This window comes from Haemaphysalis longicornis, unplaced genomic scaffold (genome assembly GCF_048455015.1).
Source record: "Haemaphysalis longicornis isolate Haplotype H1 unplaced genomic scaffold, Haemaphysalis longicornis Haplotype H1 scaffold_12, whole genome shotgun sequence".
NCBI lineage: Eukaryota > Metazoa > Arthropoda > Arachnida > Ixodida > Ixodidae > Haemaphysalis > Haemaphysalis longicornis.
Genome location: NW_027526225.1, coordinates 119969541 through 119989990, shown reverse-complemented (window position 1 = coordinate 119989990; position 20450 = coordinate 119969541). Strand labels below are relative to the sequence as shown.

At 51.9% G+C, this 20450-nt stretch overlaps 2 protein-coding genes across 2 annotated transcripts in view; one reads left to right on the top strand and one right to left on the bottom strand.

The window, feature by feature from the left end:
• LOC144162150 (excitatory amino acid transporter 3-like) overlaps window positions 1-10783 on the bottom strand; it is a 32164-nt gene extending 21381 nt beyond the window's left edge. Inside the window, exons 1-2 of the mRNA XM_077692638.1 lie at window positions 10192-10783; window positions 9115-9226 (exon numbers count right to left, since the gene is read on the bottom strand). Coding sequence (XP_077548764.1) covers window positions 9115-9226; window positions 10192-10591 — 512 coding nt within the window. The 5' untranslated portion in view covers window positions 10592-10783. The remainder of the gene's footprint in view (window positions 1-9114; window positions 9227-10191) is intronic.
• LOC144162149 (uncharacterized) lies at window positions 842-3021 on the top strand. The gene has a single exon (XM_077692637.1). It carries the CDS (start codon window positions 861-863, stop codon window positions 2943-2945), a length of 2085 nt encoding a protein of 694 aa, XP_077548763.1. The 5' UTR covers window positions 842-860; the 3' UTR covers window positions 2946-3021.
• Window positions 10784-20450: the final 9667 nt, after the last annotated feature.

Here is a 20450-nt window from a genome sequence, read left to right as displayed (position 1 = left end):
GGAATAGTACCATTAAATAAATAAATAGCGTGAAAAAAATGCAATGTCATGAGAAATGATCTGAGGGCCTCAAGGTTGGGCCTAGTCAAGGTTGAACCTAGTTGGGCCAATCCTGAATCTGAAAAGGCAAGAGAGCCTTTGTCCCTAGGGGAGCCGAGGGGGCCCCCTAGGGACAAAGAGATCCCTAGGGAGCCCCTCCCCCCTTCCCCGAAATTTTCTGCATGGGGCTGATTTTTAAGGCTAGACCTGCGTTATATAAACGTTCGTTATATAAACTTGCTGTTCTCCATTTTGAATTTGGATTCTCTTCTCTCGTCGTTGCTCATGCCTTTTATATTTACTCAGTGACAGAAAATTTGTGACCTTTATGCGTGTCTTCGTGAGCTAGAAAGCTTCGCTGGTCATCCACCTTCACAAAGTCGAATAGTTCGTGAATTTTATGCACTAGCTGGTCCCCTTCATTTTTTTTTCTTTAGTTACGGCTCTTCCGGTGCAGAAACAGCCACGCATAATGCGGCGCCGACGGAACCACCACAAACTAAATTTTGCTCACTTAGACCACCGGCGCTGCTGTTCCCATCGACGGAAAATCAGTGTAGCCGCACCTGCAGGACCTCAACAGCAGGTCGGCGGCCGGACCGGACCGCATCACCAACAAGGCCCTCAAGAACCTCGACGACAAATCCGTCGAAAGCCTAACGGGCTACTACAACAAATGCTGGAAAACGGGGACGCTGCCGCAGCATTGGAAGAAGGCTAAGACCATCCTGATCCCCAAGCCGGGCAAGCCACCCGGCACGGACAACCTCCGGCCCATTTCGCTAACGTCTTGCGTGGGCAAGGTGCTGGAGCACGTTTTGATGAACCGGTGGCAGGACTACCTGGAGAGGGAAGGACTGTACCCCGCCACGATGATTGGCTTCAGACAGCGCCTGAGCACACAAGACGCGATGCTGCAGCTCAAGAACGCAATCGTGGACGACACCGGCATCTCGCGAGACAACAAGACCATCCTGGGGCTCGACCTGCAGAGCGCTTTTGATAAAGTGAAACACTCGGCGATTCTGTCCCAAGTCTCCAAGCTCAACATGGGCGAAAGGAGTTACAATTACATCAAGGACTTCCTGACGGACAGGACCGCCGAGCTGCGGGCTGGCGACATACAACTGCAAGACAAGAAGCTCGGGAGTACCGGCACACCGCAAGGGTCCGTGATCTCGCCGCTACTGTTCAACTTGGTAATGATAGGAGTGGCCGACAGGCTCGCGAAAGTGGGGGTCCGACACACCATCTACGCCGACGACATCACGATATGGACGACCGGCGGCAGCGACTCCCAGATCGAGGCCAAGCTGCAGGAGGCCGTCAACGCCATCGAAGACCATCTCGATGGCTCCGGCCTCGTCTGCTCGCCAAGCAAGTCGGAGCTCCTGATAATACCACCACGAAGAGGCAACACCAAAAACAGACAGCGGCGAGAGCACGAGAAGATCAAGATCGTAACGCGGTCCGGGCAGACGATCCCCGAGGTCAGCAAGATCAGAGTCCTGGGCATGGTCATCGAGAAGCACAGAAGAAACGGCGAGACCGTCGCCCGTCTCGCCGCCAAGGCGGCCAACGCGATGCGTCTCGTCAGGAGAATCACGTCCCGCAAAGCCGGCATGAAGGAGGACAGCCTGATCAGGCTCGTCCAGTCCTTCGTCGTCAGCCACATTGCGTACGTAGCGGCCTACCACAACTGGCTGCAACACGAACGGAACAAGATCAACGCCATCATCCGAAAAGCATACAAGTCGGCGCTCGGCTTGTTCCAGTCCACGAGCACGCCCCGATTCTTGAAGCTAGGGGTACACAATACGCTTGAAGAGATTGCGGAGGCGCAACGAACGGCTCAGCTCGAGCGCCTGTCAACAACCAAGGCCGGGAGGAAGATACTCGAAGACCTGGGTCTCGGACGTCAGGACGGGGAGAATGCCAAACTCTCCATCCCCGACGAGATCCGGAGCAAGATCAGAGTAGACCCCTTACCGAGAAACATGAACCCGGAATATAACAAGGGAAGAAGGAATGCGCGAGCCAAGGCCCTCATCGACCTACACGCCAAAGACGGACACGCGCGGTACGTGGACGCGGCCGAATATCAACGAGAGGCTTTCGCCGCAGCTGTCATCGAAGCGTCCACGGGTGCCGTGAGGACGGCGGCGAGCGTCAGATGCACCAAGGCGGAATGCGCGGAGGAGGTCGCCATCGCCCTGGCCATCGCCGACACAGACTGCCGCACGGTGCTGAGTGATTCGAGAACGGCGGTGCGCAACTACGCCAAGGGACGCATCTGTGAAGAGGCCGCGCGCGTGCTACGCGGAGTCAAATTGGAAGAAAAAAGAGTGAGGATCAAGTGGTTCCCGGCGCATGCGGGCGAGTGCGCGTCGGCGAGAAACGCAAACCACAACGAGACGGCACACGTGGCGGCACGAGCTCTAACCAACCGCGCCCCCGCGACCGACCGTCCCGCGTGGTTCGGAGCCAAAGACCGCATGACGGACTACGGCGAGATCACGAAGGCCTACCGCCTGGCTCGCAGAGTTCTCCCACCCCCGCACCCGGGGCTGAGCCGGGCGGAGGCCGTACTTCTAAGACAGCTACAGACCGGGTCGCTACCCACCCCGGCCTTGTTGCACCGTATGTACCCTGAAGCGTACCCGACCGACAGGTGCAAGGTGTGCCGTAGGGAGACGGCCGACCAGTACCATATCCTGTGGGACTGCTCAAAACAACCGGAGGAAGCGGCATCGAGAAAAATCCCGCCGCGGCTGGAAGAAGCCGCGAAGAGCTACGACCGCGAACATCAACTTTGGGCCGTCCAGCAGGTCCTGAGGGCGCTCGAAAGGCACGAGACTCGCGAGCCGTCAACGGCGAGCGGATGGCTCGGGCCGAGTAACGGCTAACCCCTAGGACGACGCCGGGCCCGCGTCACGGCGCACAAAAACGCCGATCTGCAGGCACAAATAAAGTTTACTCCAATCCAATCCAATGTAGCCGCACGTGTTGACAAGGATTCCTTTGGCTGACATCTGTTGTTACATTACCAACATGGAAACAACAGGGCGTCATTGTTCCTACTTTCGGCGAAAGGAATGGAGCTGTGTGGACATGAATGCAGCAGCCGAAGGGCAACAAATCTTGCCTGGCTTACTTCGGTCCTTTTGGCTGACGGCGCGCTTTCCCGAGTGGAAAGCCCCGTGCTTCAGTGGGGTCCGGTTCGGTGAAGGGACATCCTGACGAGTGCCCAGCCCACGCAGCTGTGAGCTGTAGCTGAGCCATTTAGCTGTAGCTGTGAGCTGTAGCTGGGCCATTGACGGCGACTCTAAGCCAGCGCGCCGACACCGCGGTGGTGCCGGCAGCCGTTCCAGACAAAGCGACGCCGCGAGCCGCGCGTCTCCTCATGGAACATCTGTGGGACCGTCCCCGGCGACGGACTCTGTCAACAGACTGCGGCGTCCAAGCTGTGCTTGTGCCGCTTTGTGAATGACTGTTTCTTCGCGCGTCTTTCTCCTCTCCCGTGCCTACTCCAACCAGCCCTCATCCTGCATATGAGAGTGTATTGTTTGTGGGGAGGTCGACTTTCGACCTCTCCACTCGCAACAGGTAGCTGTACGTTGCTTAGTCTCCCCATTCTCCTGGAGGCCGCGGCGCTTGTCGCCGTGCGGTGGTGCGAAATAATCCGTCGTCGGGTTCGCGACCACCAAAGCCTTCCGTCGTTCGGGTGCCCACCCTCGTCGACGTGATACGACCCGGCTTTATACACAACGACGCAGCGGCAACGCATTCTGCTATCGACATAAGCCGCTTCCGGCGACTTCGCGGGCACCCAAGCGCCCGCCAAAGGAGGCTGTGCCGTAATGACCAAAAAAAACTCCCACCTCCCCTCGCGGGAACCCCTGCGTAGATGCGACGCATAGGGGGTTCACGTTGCAGCGTTGGACAGCGGAGGAACGGCGCTGGAACGATGGAGCGGAGCGGCGCAGGCACCGCGTTTTATACGCCTCGAGATTCGCGATCGCTGCGCCGCCTGCCGCCGCTTCCCCGCGGCGTTTGCGGGATTAGCGCTGCGTGGCTGATAGGTGGTCATTCAGTGTTTTGGTTCTCTTTCGCTTCTCTTTGCCTTTCCGCGCACTAAACAACTTGTTATGGTGACGTCTGTAAGCTAACTGCACGTTTAGGGCACTTAAAAAAAAAAACAGCTGCGTCTTGGTAGAGTGCTCTAACGCCAACAAGAGCTACCCGGGGAGGCGGTTCTGCGCGCTTCTTGGCCGAGCTCTTGCGGGCGTCGGCGACGGCAGCAGCATATCACCGAGGTCACCTTCGAACACGTCAGCACAAGTGAATTATATTTATTGTCGCCTCGTTTAGACCTGCTATTGGCACTGTAAGAGGTTGGTTCGTTTTGCAGCGCAGACAACAAATGCGGCTTTGCTTCGAATATGTACGTCGTAGAAAAATATGTTTTGGGGATGTGATAACCCAATAGCTGACAAAAACTTGTGCCTTTTATGGGAATATAAGCCACGCAAAAATGTTAAGTACACTCAAAGGCTGTGCATTTTCCGATATGTGCCCACTCATGCCTTATTGTAGGAACCAAGGTATATGTTAATGAAACCACGGGAAAATGAATGGTCTGCAAGTCAGGAATAAATAGAATAGTCGTACGGGAATGAAAAAAAACAAAAAAAAACGAGTGCAGCCTCTAAAATGCTAAAGACGTTTATTTGAGCAAGGTAGTATTCACCAGACCATTTAGATGCGAAATGCACTATTTCGCTAGACATGGGGGGGGGGGGGGGGTGAGGAGGAGGACGCTGAACTATCGTTGTTTACAAATGCGGAGCGAAATCAACAAATGAACGCTTTAGTAATCCAACACACAAGCTGCGTGTTCACTTTTCGTTTGTTTTTCGCCTTCAACGAATGGCTGATCACTCGGCGGACGCATTTTTTGAAGAATACAGGGTAGGCAGTTCACAAGCGATACGAGGTGTTGTTGGAATAGTTGATTGATTGATTGATTGCAGGGTTTAAACGCGCCGACGCAACGGAGACGATGAGGCACGCCGTAGCGGAGGGCTCCGGATTAATTTTGACCACCTGGAGATCCTTAACGTGGGCCGAAATCTCGTACACACGGGCTTGTTGGAATAGTGTCGTATCTGATAAGAACTGATTTCGGTTTATGCTAGATTCTGCAGTCTCCCTGTGTCATATGACGATGTTTCGAAGGAGAGTTTGGTGACGGACGCGGATTACTCTATAAGCCCATCTTCGCGCTTCCCGTGGAGGATAAATGTAACAGATGAATCTTTGCGGGCGCTCACCTCGGGACAGGACGACACAGCATTAAATTTGTCGTCGTGTGCTGACTCCGGAGTGTAATTTTGCATTATCCATCGTACTTCTTTGGTACAATATTTGTGAAATTTATGCCGCATTGGCTTGTTCATGGTACTGATCACGATCTGATATGTGATATTGGCAGGCGCAACTTGCGTGCTGTCAGGTATGAGTGCTCCGCTGGATTCTGTAAGTGCACAAAGTCGATTTACATCATAGTGTGTATGACCGCAACATGACCATTGGAGGAACCACTGCTTACGGAGACACCCCCAGTAAATTTGAGGGCAGCGGAATTGCAACCAGCTGCATGCAAATGCTGGCTTCGAGACGCCGGCCTGTGACACACGCCCGGCGCTCATATAGATCTCACTAAGATCGCGTCATAAACGTTTATACTCTCGTGAACACACCACGCTTGCAAACAGAGTGCCCGCTCCGCGTTATTCGGTATTTCGAACGCGGATAAACGGTAAATCGCTGTCTTGAACGAGCCCCAAAAGCAACGGCGACAGGGGAGAGCGGGCCGGGGACTCCCGCGCCTGCTTTTGAAACAGGCCGCTAGGGGGATTTCAGTGGCGCCCCTACAGGCCGCGCTCGAGGCGTATAGCGCGCATAACGGTGAGGGGACGCGCCGGCGCCAGTGCGTCTGCCGCGGCTATGACGCAACACAATCCAACACAATCCACTTTAATCCAATCCAATCCAAGCCAAGTTAATCCATTCGAATCTAATCCAATGCCCCTCGCGAGAGAGGGGCATCGGAGAGGAGCGGGGGTGAGCGGCGGAGAGCGCAGCTCGCGCGGCGAGGAGAATGGGGGAGGGGCGGACGCCGACGACAACGCCGACGACGCCGGATGCAGGGACAAGGCGAGTGAATGAGATGCAGTCGCATCTAATAAGACTGAGCGGAGGAGGTGACCCCGCGGTGCGCCCCTATCCGTGGCAGGCTAAGTGTTCGCTTTCTTGGCGGTGTGCCGCTCATCGTGGGAACCTTTGTGGCGTATTCGAGACGCCTCTCTTCAACGAGCCGCCCAACGCCGGATTACCAAACGGGGCCTCAGGCGCCCTCCTGACGCTTCAGCCTCGGTGGTCCGAAGGGCTTCGACCGTAGGCACATTTCCTGTCTGTAGCCAACATGACGTCCACCTCTGTAAAAGGGAAAGCTGCCCTCCCTCTGTGAGTGTGTGGGCGTCAATTTCAGTGCCGTGGGGTTTTCTGATTGGTGCGTTCCTGAACACAGCGGAGAAAAAGCATGAGAGGGGGCGTGCCCAATTTGCTTAATTAATCTCCCGCGCGCAGGAGCGCACTACTGCGTTCACTCAGTCTCAAACTATGTAAATGTCTGTACATAACGTATCTTTTTTCGATCTTCCCGGCCTCAGTGTTCGCCCCAACTCAGGACCAACGGACCCACAGTACGCTAGCAGATCCGCAACACCGGCCACACGACCTTACCGGGGAGCCACTACCAGGGAGATCGTAACAGAGCCAGCGTTAGCCGTGGTAACAAGGCTAACGTGGCAGGCAAAAGAAAATTTCTCGATGTGTGGTTGCGGCGGGGCGCGGAGGCAAAGAAATCGGCTCCTGAAGTGGAAAAGTCAGCTGCTAAGAAGGAAAAGCTATCGGAAGTGTTGAAAAGCAGCGGTAAAGCATCAGTGGATCACCCGGAACTGTTGGGGGCACAAAAGCCACATGGATCTGGTAGGAATTTTTGTCTATCTCATATTGTCTTGGCTGAAGGGGAGAGAATTTTTTTATAATCTTCTGCCGCGTTCATTGAAAACTGCCAATCGGAGCTATAATTTATTGTGTTCGCCGGTGAAAACTGCGATTACTTTGATTAGTTTTCGTTTAACAAATGTGTTGAATGGTGGCTTGGTTTCGTGACCAAGCACATGAGAACGTTACAAAAGAGCAAATTAGGCAAAGTAAAAGACTGTCAGTTTTCTTATTGAAGAGCCTTTTTATCGCGTTCGACCGCAAACTCTATAGCCGGTAGTATTTCTCTGTGAAATACTTGTTCTTCAATACCCACAGTTTTCAACTTCGTAGAGTTTTCTAGAATGCCTCTGAGCAGAGCTATTTCAACACTTTATTTTGCAGCATTTCGTCCATATCGGCCGATACAGCATGTTCGCGTTTTCGGGAGGAAATTGGTGTTAGGAAAAATAAATTATATGAGCGTTGTGTACCCGCACCACCCGCACGCTGCAGCCCCGTTTCTGCATACTGACACTCCGCTCACGTTAGTTGCACGGTCGCACCGACGCAGCGACCCCATGTCTCGTGTTAGATCGAATTATCTACGCCGCTTGCACGTTTGAGTCTTTGCGGCTTTATGTTCCTCCTCCACTTTCTCCTCTCAACCCACTCGCCTACAAGATATTTTGCATGCCTCACTCCGACAAAGTTTTGCCTTGGACTCCGACTCGCAAACACCTAAGTGAGCTGGGAATATTTCCTAGCATTTTTCACTTATGGAGCAACTTTCCTCAACCTCTGATGGAATTGATTGTAATGGCTGCTTTCTTTTAAAACGAGTACGTCGGTTCATGGCAAAAAACATGCCGTAATAAAAAGAAATCATGTAGATATCGCGCCGTAGGTGAACCGGTATTTCAGCGAAGCTGTTATCTGTGTTTGCGCTGATTACTGCTGACTTTTGACTCCGACGTCGTTCATGTGCAAATTTCGGCGCAGTCCAGTACCGCGATTGTTCACGACCGCGTTGTTTACACATTTTTTTTCCACTTGGCATTACGACCCAGTATTAAGGCTATACAAATTTGCGACGTATCGAATCTGTCCCGCCTTTATGTTAACCAGTGGAATTGATGATGATATTGACTCTGTGTGTCCTCAACTAAAGATTACCAGCCATCCATCTTCCGTCCCAAGCAATGCGTTGAGGCTACGCGACTTCGACGTTTGCTTCCATCACGATAAGCAATTTCAGTGCCACTGCCTAAGCACAAAGATAAAGAGAACAGCCGGAGGGTTATGTAGAGGGCGGCTGCTTTGTTCTGTATACCCTCAGAGGTGTATCCTAATCAGCATATACTTTTAAATGCATAGCATTTTAGTAACTCACAATGTCACGCGGCGTTGGCGTGCCTTGTCGTAGTCCGCAGGCGCGCCTTGTCGTAATCCGCAGCCAGGAAGAAATAACAGTTTCCGGCGCCCGGTTTCGAACCCATGACGCCGCGGGCGTTCGGAACGCAAGGTGCCCGGCGCCCTACCGACCGAGCCACGAAACCGACACAGATTTCGATGCACCGAACGCGCCTTATATCCTTCACTCATTTCTCGTTTGTTTCGAAAGCGCCACAAGTTGTCCCGCGCCTCCAAAAGATGGCGACACGGGTCCCGCGATCAAGAGATACGACTTGCCGGCGCACCCCCTCGGAAATGCTGTGCATTTGATCGTGCCCCTCGCGAGGGGGATGTCTTTTTTTCATTCGGTTAGCTGTCCTCGGCCAAATTACGGCAATTTAAATTTACGTTTCCAAATTCTTGTTTGTTATTATTTTTAGTTTGTGTGCGTGTGCGTGCGCGCGTGTGTGTGCGTGCGTGTGGGGGGGGGGGGGGGGGTCCGCCCCTGCTTTCGAACCGAAATCCTGCGTATACGCCTCTGTCCCCAACACCGCGTCTTCGTGATTGCGCCATGGTTTGTAGGTCGCAAACACATCAGCGCCCAAGCCAGTGAGAAGCCATCTTGCCCACCTGAGGAAGTCGAGGAACCCGTCGATCCCTGCCACCCGCGTGCGGCGCCAACAGGGCGTTATCCGTGGTCCCAGTATCAGAGCCACGCCGATGCCGATGGCCGACGCTGTGCCTACAAAACGCAGACAGCAACCACCAACCATGTGCAGCGTAGCCTTGCGCAATGCACGTCCTGCTAACGCCCTGCGGCGCTAAGCACAGCTAAGATTCCCCTATGCGTTCAATCTGCTGCTGGGCACAAGTCGTTTGTTCCAGGGCCGTAGCGAATGGTATTTTCGACGACGGCGACGTACCCAAACGCCTCCCCTCGACAATTTCGGTTAATGCTAAACTGGCCACAGAAGAACGGACAAATTTACCGGCAAAACAAGGGCAAAGGAAGAAACACGACACGGCACTAACTCGCAACTTCCGGTTAATTGTCAAGAAATATCTGGGGCGAGATGAGCCTATCACGTGAGGTCCAGTCACTGTACGTTTGTATGTCATCTAAACGAACTGGTAGTTGCGAGTTAGCACCCAGCCATCTTCCTTCCTCCATCCTTGTTTTGTGAGGGTTTCTGCCATTAAGATGCAACTCGGCTATGCAGTGGTACACGCCTTTGGGTCGTGATGCAAAAACCAACTGTGGGATAAGCACCGTGCTTAGGCCTAACGTTCCGTTTTGTGGCCTTACGACGACAACCAGTAACCGCAGCGTGACGTGCAATGAAGTTTACTTATAATTAATGCCGGTTGACGACAGAGATGGAGATTTGTCTTAACGTCCTTATTTGAGGCTTAGCATTAGGAAATCTTCAAGTTGAACCTTACGACGTGCGAATCGGCGTCACATTTATTGCAACAGCAGCCATAGGTACCTGTAGATGACGGTAGGCCACAAAGCGTGACGTTAGGGCTAATGCCAGACCGTCGAAAGCCCGCGTAGCCCCTCCCTCTGATGAGCATCAACCTCCGCGCAAGCGAACTATAACCGGATAAACACGGGACTATTCACGAATTTTCAGCCAAATCGGCAATGGTATACCCGATAGTGCTTCCGTGCTAATTGGCCGCAGTACGGTAGCGGTAGTGTACCGGTGGCGAGGACGAAGTAGAGCATGGCGATGAGGCCGATGTGTCCGGCGAGCACGATGTCGATGCTGCCCAGGGCGGCGATGATGCTGGACGAGACGACCGGGATGACGAGGCTCTCGAGCATGCGCACGTACAGCTCGGCAGGGAAGTTGAGCAGCCGCGTGGACACGCCGCGGCCCCGGATGTACCAGCCCAGGGCCATGCCCCCCACAGAGGCGCCCAGAAGGTGCAGGTTGAGCGAGTTGTCCGACATGCGGAACAGGGCGCCGCCGTCGCCAGCCTCCTCCCCTCCCGCGGCGGCGGCGGCCGACTTCCCGCCCTTGCCCCCCGCCACCCGCGGCTGCTGCTGCTGCTGCGCCTGCTGGTGTGGCAAAGCGGCCATTGTGTCGGGTAAGTGCATACGAGTGCGACAATCCCGCCCGTGCCAGAGAGCACTTGAACGGGAAAATTTTGACCTGTCTGCCAGTATGTGTGTCTCTCTGTCACTCGATTCAGCCAGCCGGCCAAAGTGAAGCACACGCTGCGCAATAGTCTTATATACCCACAGCCAAACATGAACGTCTAAGTCCAGGGGCAATGTTCATACTTGTCAACATTGCTGAACAAGAACTAATCATTACGCAAATAGCAGGCAGAAAATCAGTATACCAGGGATATTTGCAGTGTTCCTTTATGGATGCTTGGTTTTTGCGATAGCAAATGAAACACTATGTTCACTGCAGAAAAAAATTCACTCCGTCACCCGCGCCAGCTTCTCGCGCCATTTTAAGAAATCAAGCGGCAACAGTTACGAAATGTTCCACTAGATGGGTTCCACGTTCCGCTTGGAATGCACGTGGAGCAGGGCAACGTGGTTCTATAAAGGTTGAAGTAGGCCGCCTCGATTCACGCGCGTCCCCGCCGTACGGCAGCGCTGGCATCAAGGAACCCGTTCTGGAGCAGTGGAACGCGGCAAATTTAAATTGACTTGAGCAAACCTTTACCTTGGGAGGAGCGCGACGTAAGAGGAACAACATGAGAGGAACAACATGAGAGGTGAGCGGGAAAGCAAAGGGGGGCATTTACTTGGCAAATATCGACGAAAGACTATTGTGTTTTGCCGACATTTGCAGCGAAAGGAGCAGATACGCGGCAATGTTTTTAGGAGGCCGGACGTATAGCGCGGGGAGACTGAATTGGTGGTGGGGGAGGCCACATTGTCGTATGGGGAGGGAACAGACGGCAATCAGCCAGTAATAATAAGTACTGGTTGGAGATGATGCGGGGTACCTTGTTAGAGAGGAAGGTGCATACGCCATCTCACACTATCCTTGCCAGGCTACTTGTAATTGAGAAAAACACCTACAGAATGCGGCAAACGAGGGCCTCCGTAAGAGGGGACATCTGGAAATGAGTTAGTTAGCAGATCACAGGACAAAGAATCGCGAGAAGATATGCGAAAGCTGCACAGTGACAGGTGTTTGAGCTGTCTGAGAACATTGGTGATAATGGGGACAAAACGGTGGGGCCGGGGAGTCCACGTGGAATCATTTCTGCCATGTAGCAGGTGTAAAAGCAGCATTATAGCGACAGTTTTGCTAACGGAGACATTGCGGAGCGGGGTAGGGTGTGGACACCAAACAGATCCCAGGCCTGCGGAGTCCTTCCGGCGATACTGTCTAGCATGATACAGATATGGAGGCGCGGGGTACGCACGCCTGGACCGGGACAAGATCGGGAGCAATCAAGGGAGAAGCAGACTGAAGGCTCTTCCGCGCTTCGTTACGAGTAGCTTGATAGCTGACCCCCAGTGTCACGTGCCCCGCCATCCAGGCGACACGGACCTGTGTTCCGTTCCGGCCCAGTAGGTTTACCATAGCCTGGATGAGGATGAGATGAACAGTAGGGTGATCTGAGTAAGCCCTACAGAATTATCTGATGGTATCGTGAGAATCAGTGAGGAGGACTCTCGGAGTATGAGTGTGAAAGAGGTGGGGGAAGGAGGGTACGCGAGCCTTGTGGGCCCTGTAAAACAAAACGCGACAAGTAAAGAAAGAGTAATATATTATTAAACGTAGTACCGCCTGACCAGTGACAATGCCGGATATCTCTCAAAGACGTTACTCTAACGGCAGCCGTGCTGGCAACGCTTTGCGACATTTGTGATGGCGTTTACGTGCACATATATTCTGAAAGAGTTCGGCGGCTCTCGCAGCCATATATACCGGAAGGGTTGCGGTGGTACTCGTCCTCGCTACACTGTTATGGTTGCCCGGATGACGCGGGATGGGAATCCGTGGTGAAAACACAAGGCAAGGCGTGTAGCGCAACTCACTGCGCATTCGCTCTGTGCATGCTCGGGTAGGATTGAGACGCGGTCGACATGGAGCGCACCGTGCCATGGAGTTTCATACTAATGCAGCGGACTAGCTCGATTTGCAGAGGCACAAGCGCACGCCACCATTGCCGGGCGAAGAACATCCAGCAATTTTCGATTGAAGAACTCGACGACATGTGAATAGCATTACCTTCAGACACATTAAGCAAATTTATGATAAGAATTACGCATCAGCGATTCTTCTTTGAATACTAATTATGCACTGGGATGCCGAATAAGTGATATGCTGATTTATGCTTACCAAGAGACAGTCTAAAGCACTTGTTCGCAAACAGAGGTTCACGAGCGCATTTCAGAGGTCCTCATAGCCCTCCCCGAAATTCTCGCCCCCCCCCCCCCCCCCCCCCCCCCCGCGCTATTCTTTTCTCCTATCCCAAACATTGGTGGAAATGAAATGAAGGTTGATTCACAACATAACCCGCACATTTAATTTTCCGGTAGCACGAGTTGTAACGCTGGCTTTTTGCACAACACGCCAGCCATGCAGAACACGCCAGCCTTGCGTCCAGCCATGCAGAAAAGCCAGATACAGAAAAGGCAGGTATCGGTATTTCAGCTGACTATTCGCTACAAGAACAAGTTGTTTGACAATATAAGACGCATCACAACAAAAAACTGGGCCTTGAACGCGTATGTGGGAGACCTAATTTAGCTGAAAAGTGCAAACTGTTTGACCTTTTGACACAGATATCAGCATGTTCATCCTGAAAGGGGTCCAGCTGCACATTCATGGTTGAGAACCACAGCTCTAAAGGATCGGTCGCTCGAAGCTGTAGCAGTTTGCGCACATGACTTAACTCCTGGCATTATCTGAAATTCTTCTGATTAATTTCAGAAATCCCACTAGAAATCGCAAGCGATTTGCGCTTTAAATGCCTCTCGAATGGTACAACGGAAACCATGGGGCCCAGTCGTATTATTTGAAGGGTTATACTTGCCATTGCGATTTCTTGCGTCCGGACACTGCTGAGAACGCGATTCTTCTTCGCCTCGGCAGGCACGTGCAGCACGCGCCTCACTGGCGCGTTCCCGTGGCCCTGAGCTAGCCGATCGGCTCAAAACAAGAAAAATGACGACGCCGGCATCGTCTACCATTGTGGTCTTATTCGTGATGCTGCTCACTCACCTTTTTCAAGTCCGTTTTTTTTTTTACATTTCTTGCGAACGGCCAACGTACGCGATGTTCGTCTTGGCATATCCCCCCATTGCTCGTGCTGCCGCTGAGAATGACGATACGTTCTCGATGAATGACACACACCCAATCGGGAGATCGGCCAACCACTGATAATTGGACGATGCCCTGATTGGGTATGTGCCATTCACTAAGGAACATCATCATCATCATCCCCACGACGTGTTTTCCAGTTTCAGCCTCAGGAGCTCCTATATATTGCTCGGACTCACCAGCTCCGGATGCGCTATTCCTCCCCCCCCCCCCCCCTCCCCCGGTAGTGACCACTTCAGGCGAGGAACTTCTATCAGAAGACCACACTTTTCCTGTTTTCAATATTCCGCCCAGCGCTGCAGGAAGCTTCGTCTCCTCTGGTTTCCACGTGGACGACGCATTCTGCCAGAGAAGTGCTATGTGCGATACTGGCGAGTTGGTCTGCTGGGAATGGTGATGTAGGGAGGCCCCGGTGGCCAGTCAGGTGACGTGGTTGGTGGTGATGTTTATTGACAATGGGATCTAGCCTTGCGTCACATACCGGCAATTGCTCCACCGATCAACACCTTCTTGCCGCTAAGCGCGGGAAATCACCAGGAGTCACTGAGGCGTACGTGTCCTTTAAAGGAGCCATGAAGAGAAAATGCAACTTCGTTTAATTTGAAAGAACTACGATTCAGTATCCCACTCAGCTCCATTACAGCCACAAAAGATGTTTTTTTAACGAAAAAAAAGCAAGAGGTATTTAAAAACTTTCAAATTTTGCGCCACAGTGACGTGTTATGAGCAAGAATGACGTCATACGGGCCAACAATAAAACATAATTTTCTGTGCGTTAACTGCACGTTAGCATTCATGTGATGCGGTCAAATGGAACTAGAGGCCCCATTACAGACGTCCAGTCATGTGTCGTCGCGACAGGTCAGTTAGGCGGCCCCCAATCGCACAAACAAGGTTCCGTGACGTCATAGAAAAGTTGCGGGAAATTGGCTAGGGGGTCGCGACTGCTTCACACGTTTTCTTTAATATCTCCGTTATTTGTTCGAAGATTGCGATGATATTGGTATCATTGTTATCGGGACTAAGCAGTCTTTCTAATAAACCCAACTTGTATTTTGTCTTCATGGCTCCTTTAAAACCAGAGGATCAGGCGCAAAATGTCTCTCCTGGTGATCCAATGGCATATATATATGCAAAATTATATCATCGCAAGAGGTATGCGGAGCGGCTCCTCTTCGAAGTTCTTTAAACAAAGCTAACCTCTCCGTCGCATGCTCTCGCCTGACTGTGCGGGACAAGTCCAACGCAGCAGCGCTTAATTACGCCCCCCCCCCCCCCCCCCTTCTGTAGAGCAGACTGCACTCTTTTCCACATGGTTGGTAAATGCCCCTCCCATCCTCTCCCCCAAACCGAATGCGTTTAACTCTCCTGAGCTTTGGAGGCGCGCGCTGTCCAGGCAGTCCAGCCCATGCCTGTCCGACCAGCTTCGACTGGTGGAGCGGGCTATATAGCGGCTGGCAAGGCATATGGGGTCCTGGACTGAGGACTTCACCTCCTCAAGAGTCTATGCAAATTATGCCAACAAAGATGTTTATCCACCTCCTTGTCTAGCGCATTTTTTTTTTTTACCCAGTGAGACAGGGAGACTATATTTTTATTTGGCGAGTAAAAATCGCTTCCCTGGGCCCCCTGGCCCGTCACCGTCGTCATATCCCTTCAGTCGTCTTCGGATGGCACAGCCGGGTAGGGCAAATCCTCCTGTAGCGCGTCCTCGCCCCGGTACACCTCCACTTCGTCGTCATCTGGTCCGGTGGCTGTCTCCATGAGTGGATCGTGAGGGAAGGCCATCGCCTTCGGCACGGTGGTCCCGGGCCTGTGGCGCGCCCATCGCTAGACAGTGACGCCGTGACGGCGACGACGACGAAGGCGGGAGCTCGTGCACTCACGGGTACGCCTGGACGACGCCGGTCAGTCGCCGCGAGGCACGCGTTCACGTATACTCGGAATTTTTTTGACTAAAGCCACTGCGCGAAGCTCATGCTCGGCCCTTCCCACAGGGAACGCCGGGCTGTCGCGTTGGGCACGCGCTCCACGTGCGCTCGGGGTTTTCTGTAACGCCAAACGGATTTGTGTCGGCCTAAACAGCTCGGCTGCTGGAAGTGCACGACGGTTCTGCAGTGGCGGCACCTTCACTGAACTAATCGTGAACTCAAGCAGATGTGCAGGCCAAACCGAGGAGTCCTAGAACAACTACTGCGATGGAGGGCGGCTCCCCGACCATAGCCTACTTTATTACTGACTACAAAGAGAGACTGTGGCAGTCTTCACTTGCGGCAAGCTCAAATGGCAGACTAGCCGGACAAAGCTTTGCCCATAGACGTAGCCACCACGCGTTTCGATTCTGTCGGGGCAGCACTGTAGCACTGATTGTACTGCGCAAGGCACAGCCTTATAAGAATGTGAATTGACTATCAGGTTTCGAAAAATTACTGCAATACTACTCTTGAAGGTCTTACCCGAATTGGTTTCAATGGCTGCAAAAACCAAAAGGCCATAGTTGGTTGCCTTTCAATTGGTGCATCTGCGTCTAAAAACTGAAACGAAAACTTCAATTGAATTTTAATTGATTCCGTATGGAAAATTTTCAATTTGTCCCTGACATTGCCTTTTCAAACCACCTCGTGAGCTTTTAGTTTTAGCACTGATTAAGGGAATGTATGCAACAAACAATGCAGTACTGAGACAGTTGTTATACATTGTAAGGTGACCAGTGATGTCACATCAGGTCCATCCCAACATGCAAGAACAAAACCCGAGGTTCAGCTAAAGACGGCAAACCGTCCTATGCTCGAGGGGAAGGGGAGTGCTACATTAGAGAGATGGACAGACAGGATCGCAATAATTTCGCCAGCCTGCACATGAAGCGAGCCACGAATAAAGAGGGGCGAACTCCCTCCTCGTTCTGTGCCTGGATGCACTGGGCAAGCAGGGCAGCAAGGGCGGCATTACTGGAAGACTCCTGAATGGCTAGCCACAGGGGACCCTCTCCATGCGCTGGTCTCTTGCCGAACTGCTGCGTATGACGACCAGCAGAAAACACTGCCACAACTGAAAGGAAGACGGCCAGTTGCGGCGAGTCCTTCTCTGCTGCCTAAACTGCAGCCAAAGCATAACGTGCAGTGTGCAACACGCTTGTCTATAACAATGTGTTTGGCTCTTCAACTTGTTTCCCCTGAGAACCGAGCGCACTAACTTTTTGACAAATACGTTGACAAAATGGTGAACTCGCACATCCCAATGTCGCTGCAGTAGTTTGCTTCAAATTTTTTCTGGGCAAGCAGGATAAGGTTGTAGGAACAAAAGCTTTGCCATAGACAAGCGTGTTGCCCTCTGTACGTGAAGCCTGCGCAAGAGTCCTTCTGAGAGGCCTTATGAGCGAGTTTGCAGCATCCCGTGCTGATGTCTGAGGTGGCACTGGAGGCTCAAGCAGCTGACAAGTGCATTTACTGGCTTGTTGGCTCCCGTACAACCCCACATGCCCTCCCTGAGCACTTGAAGCAGGTTTGTAGCCGCCTTCTGCAACATCTCACAGCGGGACTGTCATGTGAGGGGCTCCAGCTTGACAAAGCACGCAGTGAACCACAGCATGAACAGGCCCTTGAGAATAGGTGACCGGTAAAAAGCGCAAAGGCTTATGGGTACATTGTTTTCTCCCGCGGAGTGCCGCCACTTCCGGTTCGGGAGCTCGCCTGGTCTCCCATACGCCGTCGGGTTTCACGCGCGTGTGTGCCTGTTGTTTATCGGTTTTTACCGGGGGGAAAAACGCTCATGCATCGGGAATTCCATAAATAACGATTGACCCTACTAGGGGTTTATCTGACAGGTAAGCACCCTGTGACGAATCAACAACACGCCCACACGTGCCTGAAAGCCGCCCACGTACGAGAGGGCAGGAGAGATTTCGAAACGGAAATGGCCGGAGCAGACGACGTATCCGTGAGCCTTCGCGCTTTTTACCGGTCACCTATCACTTCAATGCACCGGATATCTTGCAAGCAGCGATGCTCAGGCTACAGAGACAAGACCAAGTACTGGGCAGCTAGCAGTACTGATGCGGAACATTTTCACATACCGTATGCCACATCATGTTTGCAGCCTTGCTTCGACGCCCCTGCAACTTTAAAGCGGCAAGTTGGGCTACTCGTCCGCTGCTTGTGAGCGTGCAATACTTGAGTTCTATTACTGCAGCACATAGACCTCTGATGGCAGGATTTGGTAATCGGGCATTGGACTTTGAATGTCCTTTGGCATTCAGTGGTGAATACACAATTTCAGTGCTTAGAGTTTAAGTTTTGCCAAAACACAGCTGGTGTGTACGAAGTGGCCATGGCCAGTCCCAGACGTGGAATGCCATCTAGCAGGGTTGAAAATGCGCCACAAGCATTCTCCATTCGTATCCTAAAGCCAAGCAGTATAAAGACACCAGCTCTCTTTACTCCACACTCACAAACAAACACATGATCCCCTTCGGGTGGACAGCAGATTAGACATGCACAGTGCCAGGCAAGCTGTGCCAAATGAGGTCAAGGCTCTTTTCGAGCACGATGAACAATAGCTGACTAATGAAGACTGCTGGGCCAGTTGGTTCACAATCTCAAATTTCATCAACAAGTCTCGATGACCTGCTGTCAACCCTGAGAGGGACCACCCCTGCTAGACAGAACACACACCACGATAAAACTTTCAGACACTGATTAAACCGGAAGTACACGACTGACTCATTTCCAGTCGGTGCTCAGTACTGGGCGTGAAAATTAGGTATCGAAGAAGAACCTGCATCTGTGTGTCTATGTTTAATGAGCTGAACACAGCAATTAATTAATTTGCTTGGCTTTCATTGTGCTGATTACTGCATAATAATTTCCAACTTGCCTTCACTCAACAAGGCTTGCTGTAGTTAGATATGCTTTGCTTTGGCCATTTTTTTCCATGCCACGAAAAATGCCCATGTACAGCTGTTATTTCTGATCTTTTACAATGTGTGGTTCATGAAGCTTTTGCAAAGGAATAACTGGTGTTTCAGGCTAAGTGCCTCGCTTAATTGTCTCGGATGTTTCATTTGCCCCTTAAACTAAGCGCTGTGTTTATCTTGTGCCTTTTGTTTGCTACAAAGCCCGATTTTGTTCATTTGTGGGCTGCTAACGGTGCACTTTGAGTCGGAGATTCGCATTTGAGGACATAAGCATGCATGCGGCAATAAAATAGGCCCTCGTGCATAGAAGAAAATGCAGGGCTCTCTGTATCCAAAAGTGAAAGAAAACAAAAAATCGTGCACATCTCCGTCTAACGACAACAATGGTTGAATGCGAAGCTGTCTCGTGACAGATTCTTTGGTTGTCATCCGAGTTTAGACCGAGCTTCGATTACGTCAAAATTGAGCAATCGGACAGACGCCAGCTTCATAGCTTGAGGGACCAAGCTTCGATTCCGGCCAGGGAAGGAGTCTTTTTCTTTCACCTCACTCACGATCATTCATGCTCATCATCGGAGAAAGTTGGCTTTCCTGCAGGGCGTTTTCACGTTACGGAAACCATCAGTGAGAACACTTAAGCTTTGCTTTAAAAGAACTGACACTGTGCTTACACAGATGTCTTGTTACAGGTGCTCACACAAATGTCTGATGTCACACCAGATATAAGGCCCCTCAAAACCCTGCGCAAGCACGTTTGAAGTCATCGCCTTACATAGCAATAATGCATTGTTATAGTACCATGGTTACAACAACTGCATGTAGTGGCAACGAAGACCCGAGGCACCGGTCTTGCTCCTTCAAGAAATAGCGGCTCCTTTGTTCACTCGTCTGCACCACGTGAGCGTCTGTTTAGTCTTTTTAGCCCACCTGGACACACATATGTGACGTTGTTCTAATGTGAGAATATGATTTCGACTCCTCCGTGTTGAAGATGTAATAGCGAGAAAAAGCACTTCGAACGTTAAAACTGGTCTTATCCTCTCCTATTCTTCCTGTAAACCGCACGAACCGATTAAATAATCAATTAATAGATTAATGCCTGCCAATTACACGGATTAAAATTTTTAATGGACGCCCGGCCCTACTGAAGAGACAAATATCCCCTGGATGGCACGGCCTGGTCGCCACCTCCCCGTCTCTCCCATCATCTCTAGCAGGTTTATTCATCCATCCATCAAGTGGGATGATATACAAGACACCCTTGCCAATGGGTTAAGAAATTTAATACTAAATTACGTTTTTTGTGCTATGTACAAAAGTGAGCTATTATGCAATATCAAAAATCAATCCTTTCTTTATTTCAACATTCGTTTTGTGTTGATGCACAATGTTTGCACAGTCACCGTGAGACGTGTACGTGGAAGCGCAAGGCATATGTATCATATCTTCTGCATGCAGCCGAGAGCGGTATTTCGTCTGCGCGCGATCAGCAGCAGCACACGATTTCAATACTGGTGCGAGTTTATTTCCTCGAGTTGGGCGTCGTTAATGGGTATCCTCCATTTACCCGTCGCAGATGGTCCGCGGGCAGTCCGAGGACTGTGTTCGGACCAGAAGTCCCGTACGAATACATGGGAAAATCGAGCGCCGGATCGAGTGCCGGACAGTCTGCGGACGATCCGGGCCTGATAATTGAGGAGACCGAGTGTAGTGATTGATCAGAGGGGTAAAGTCTGGACGATCAC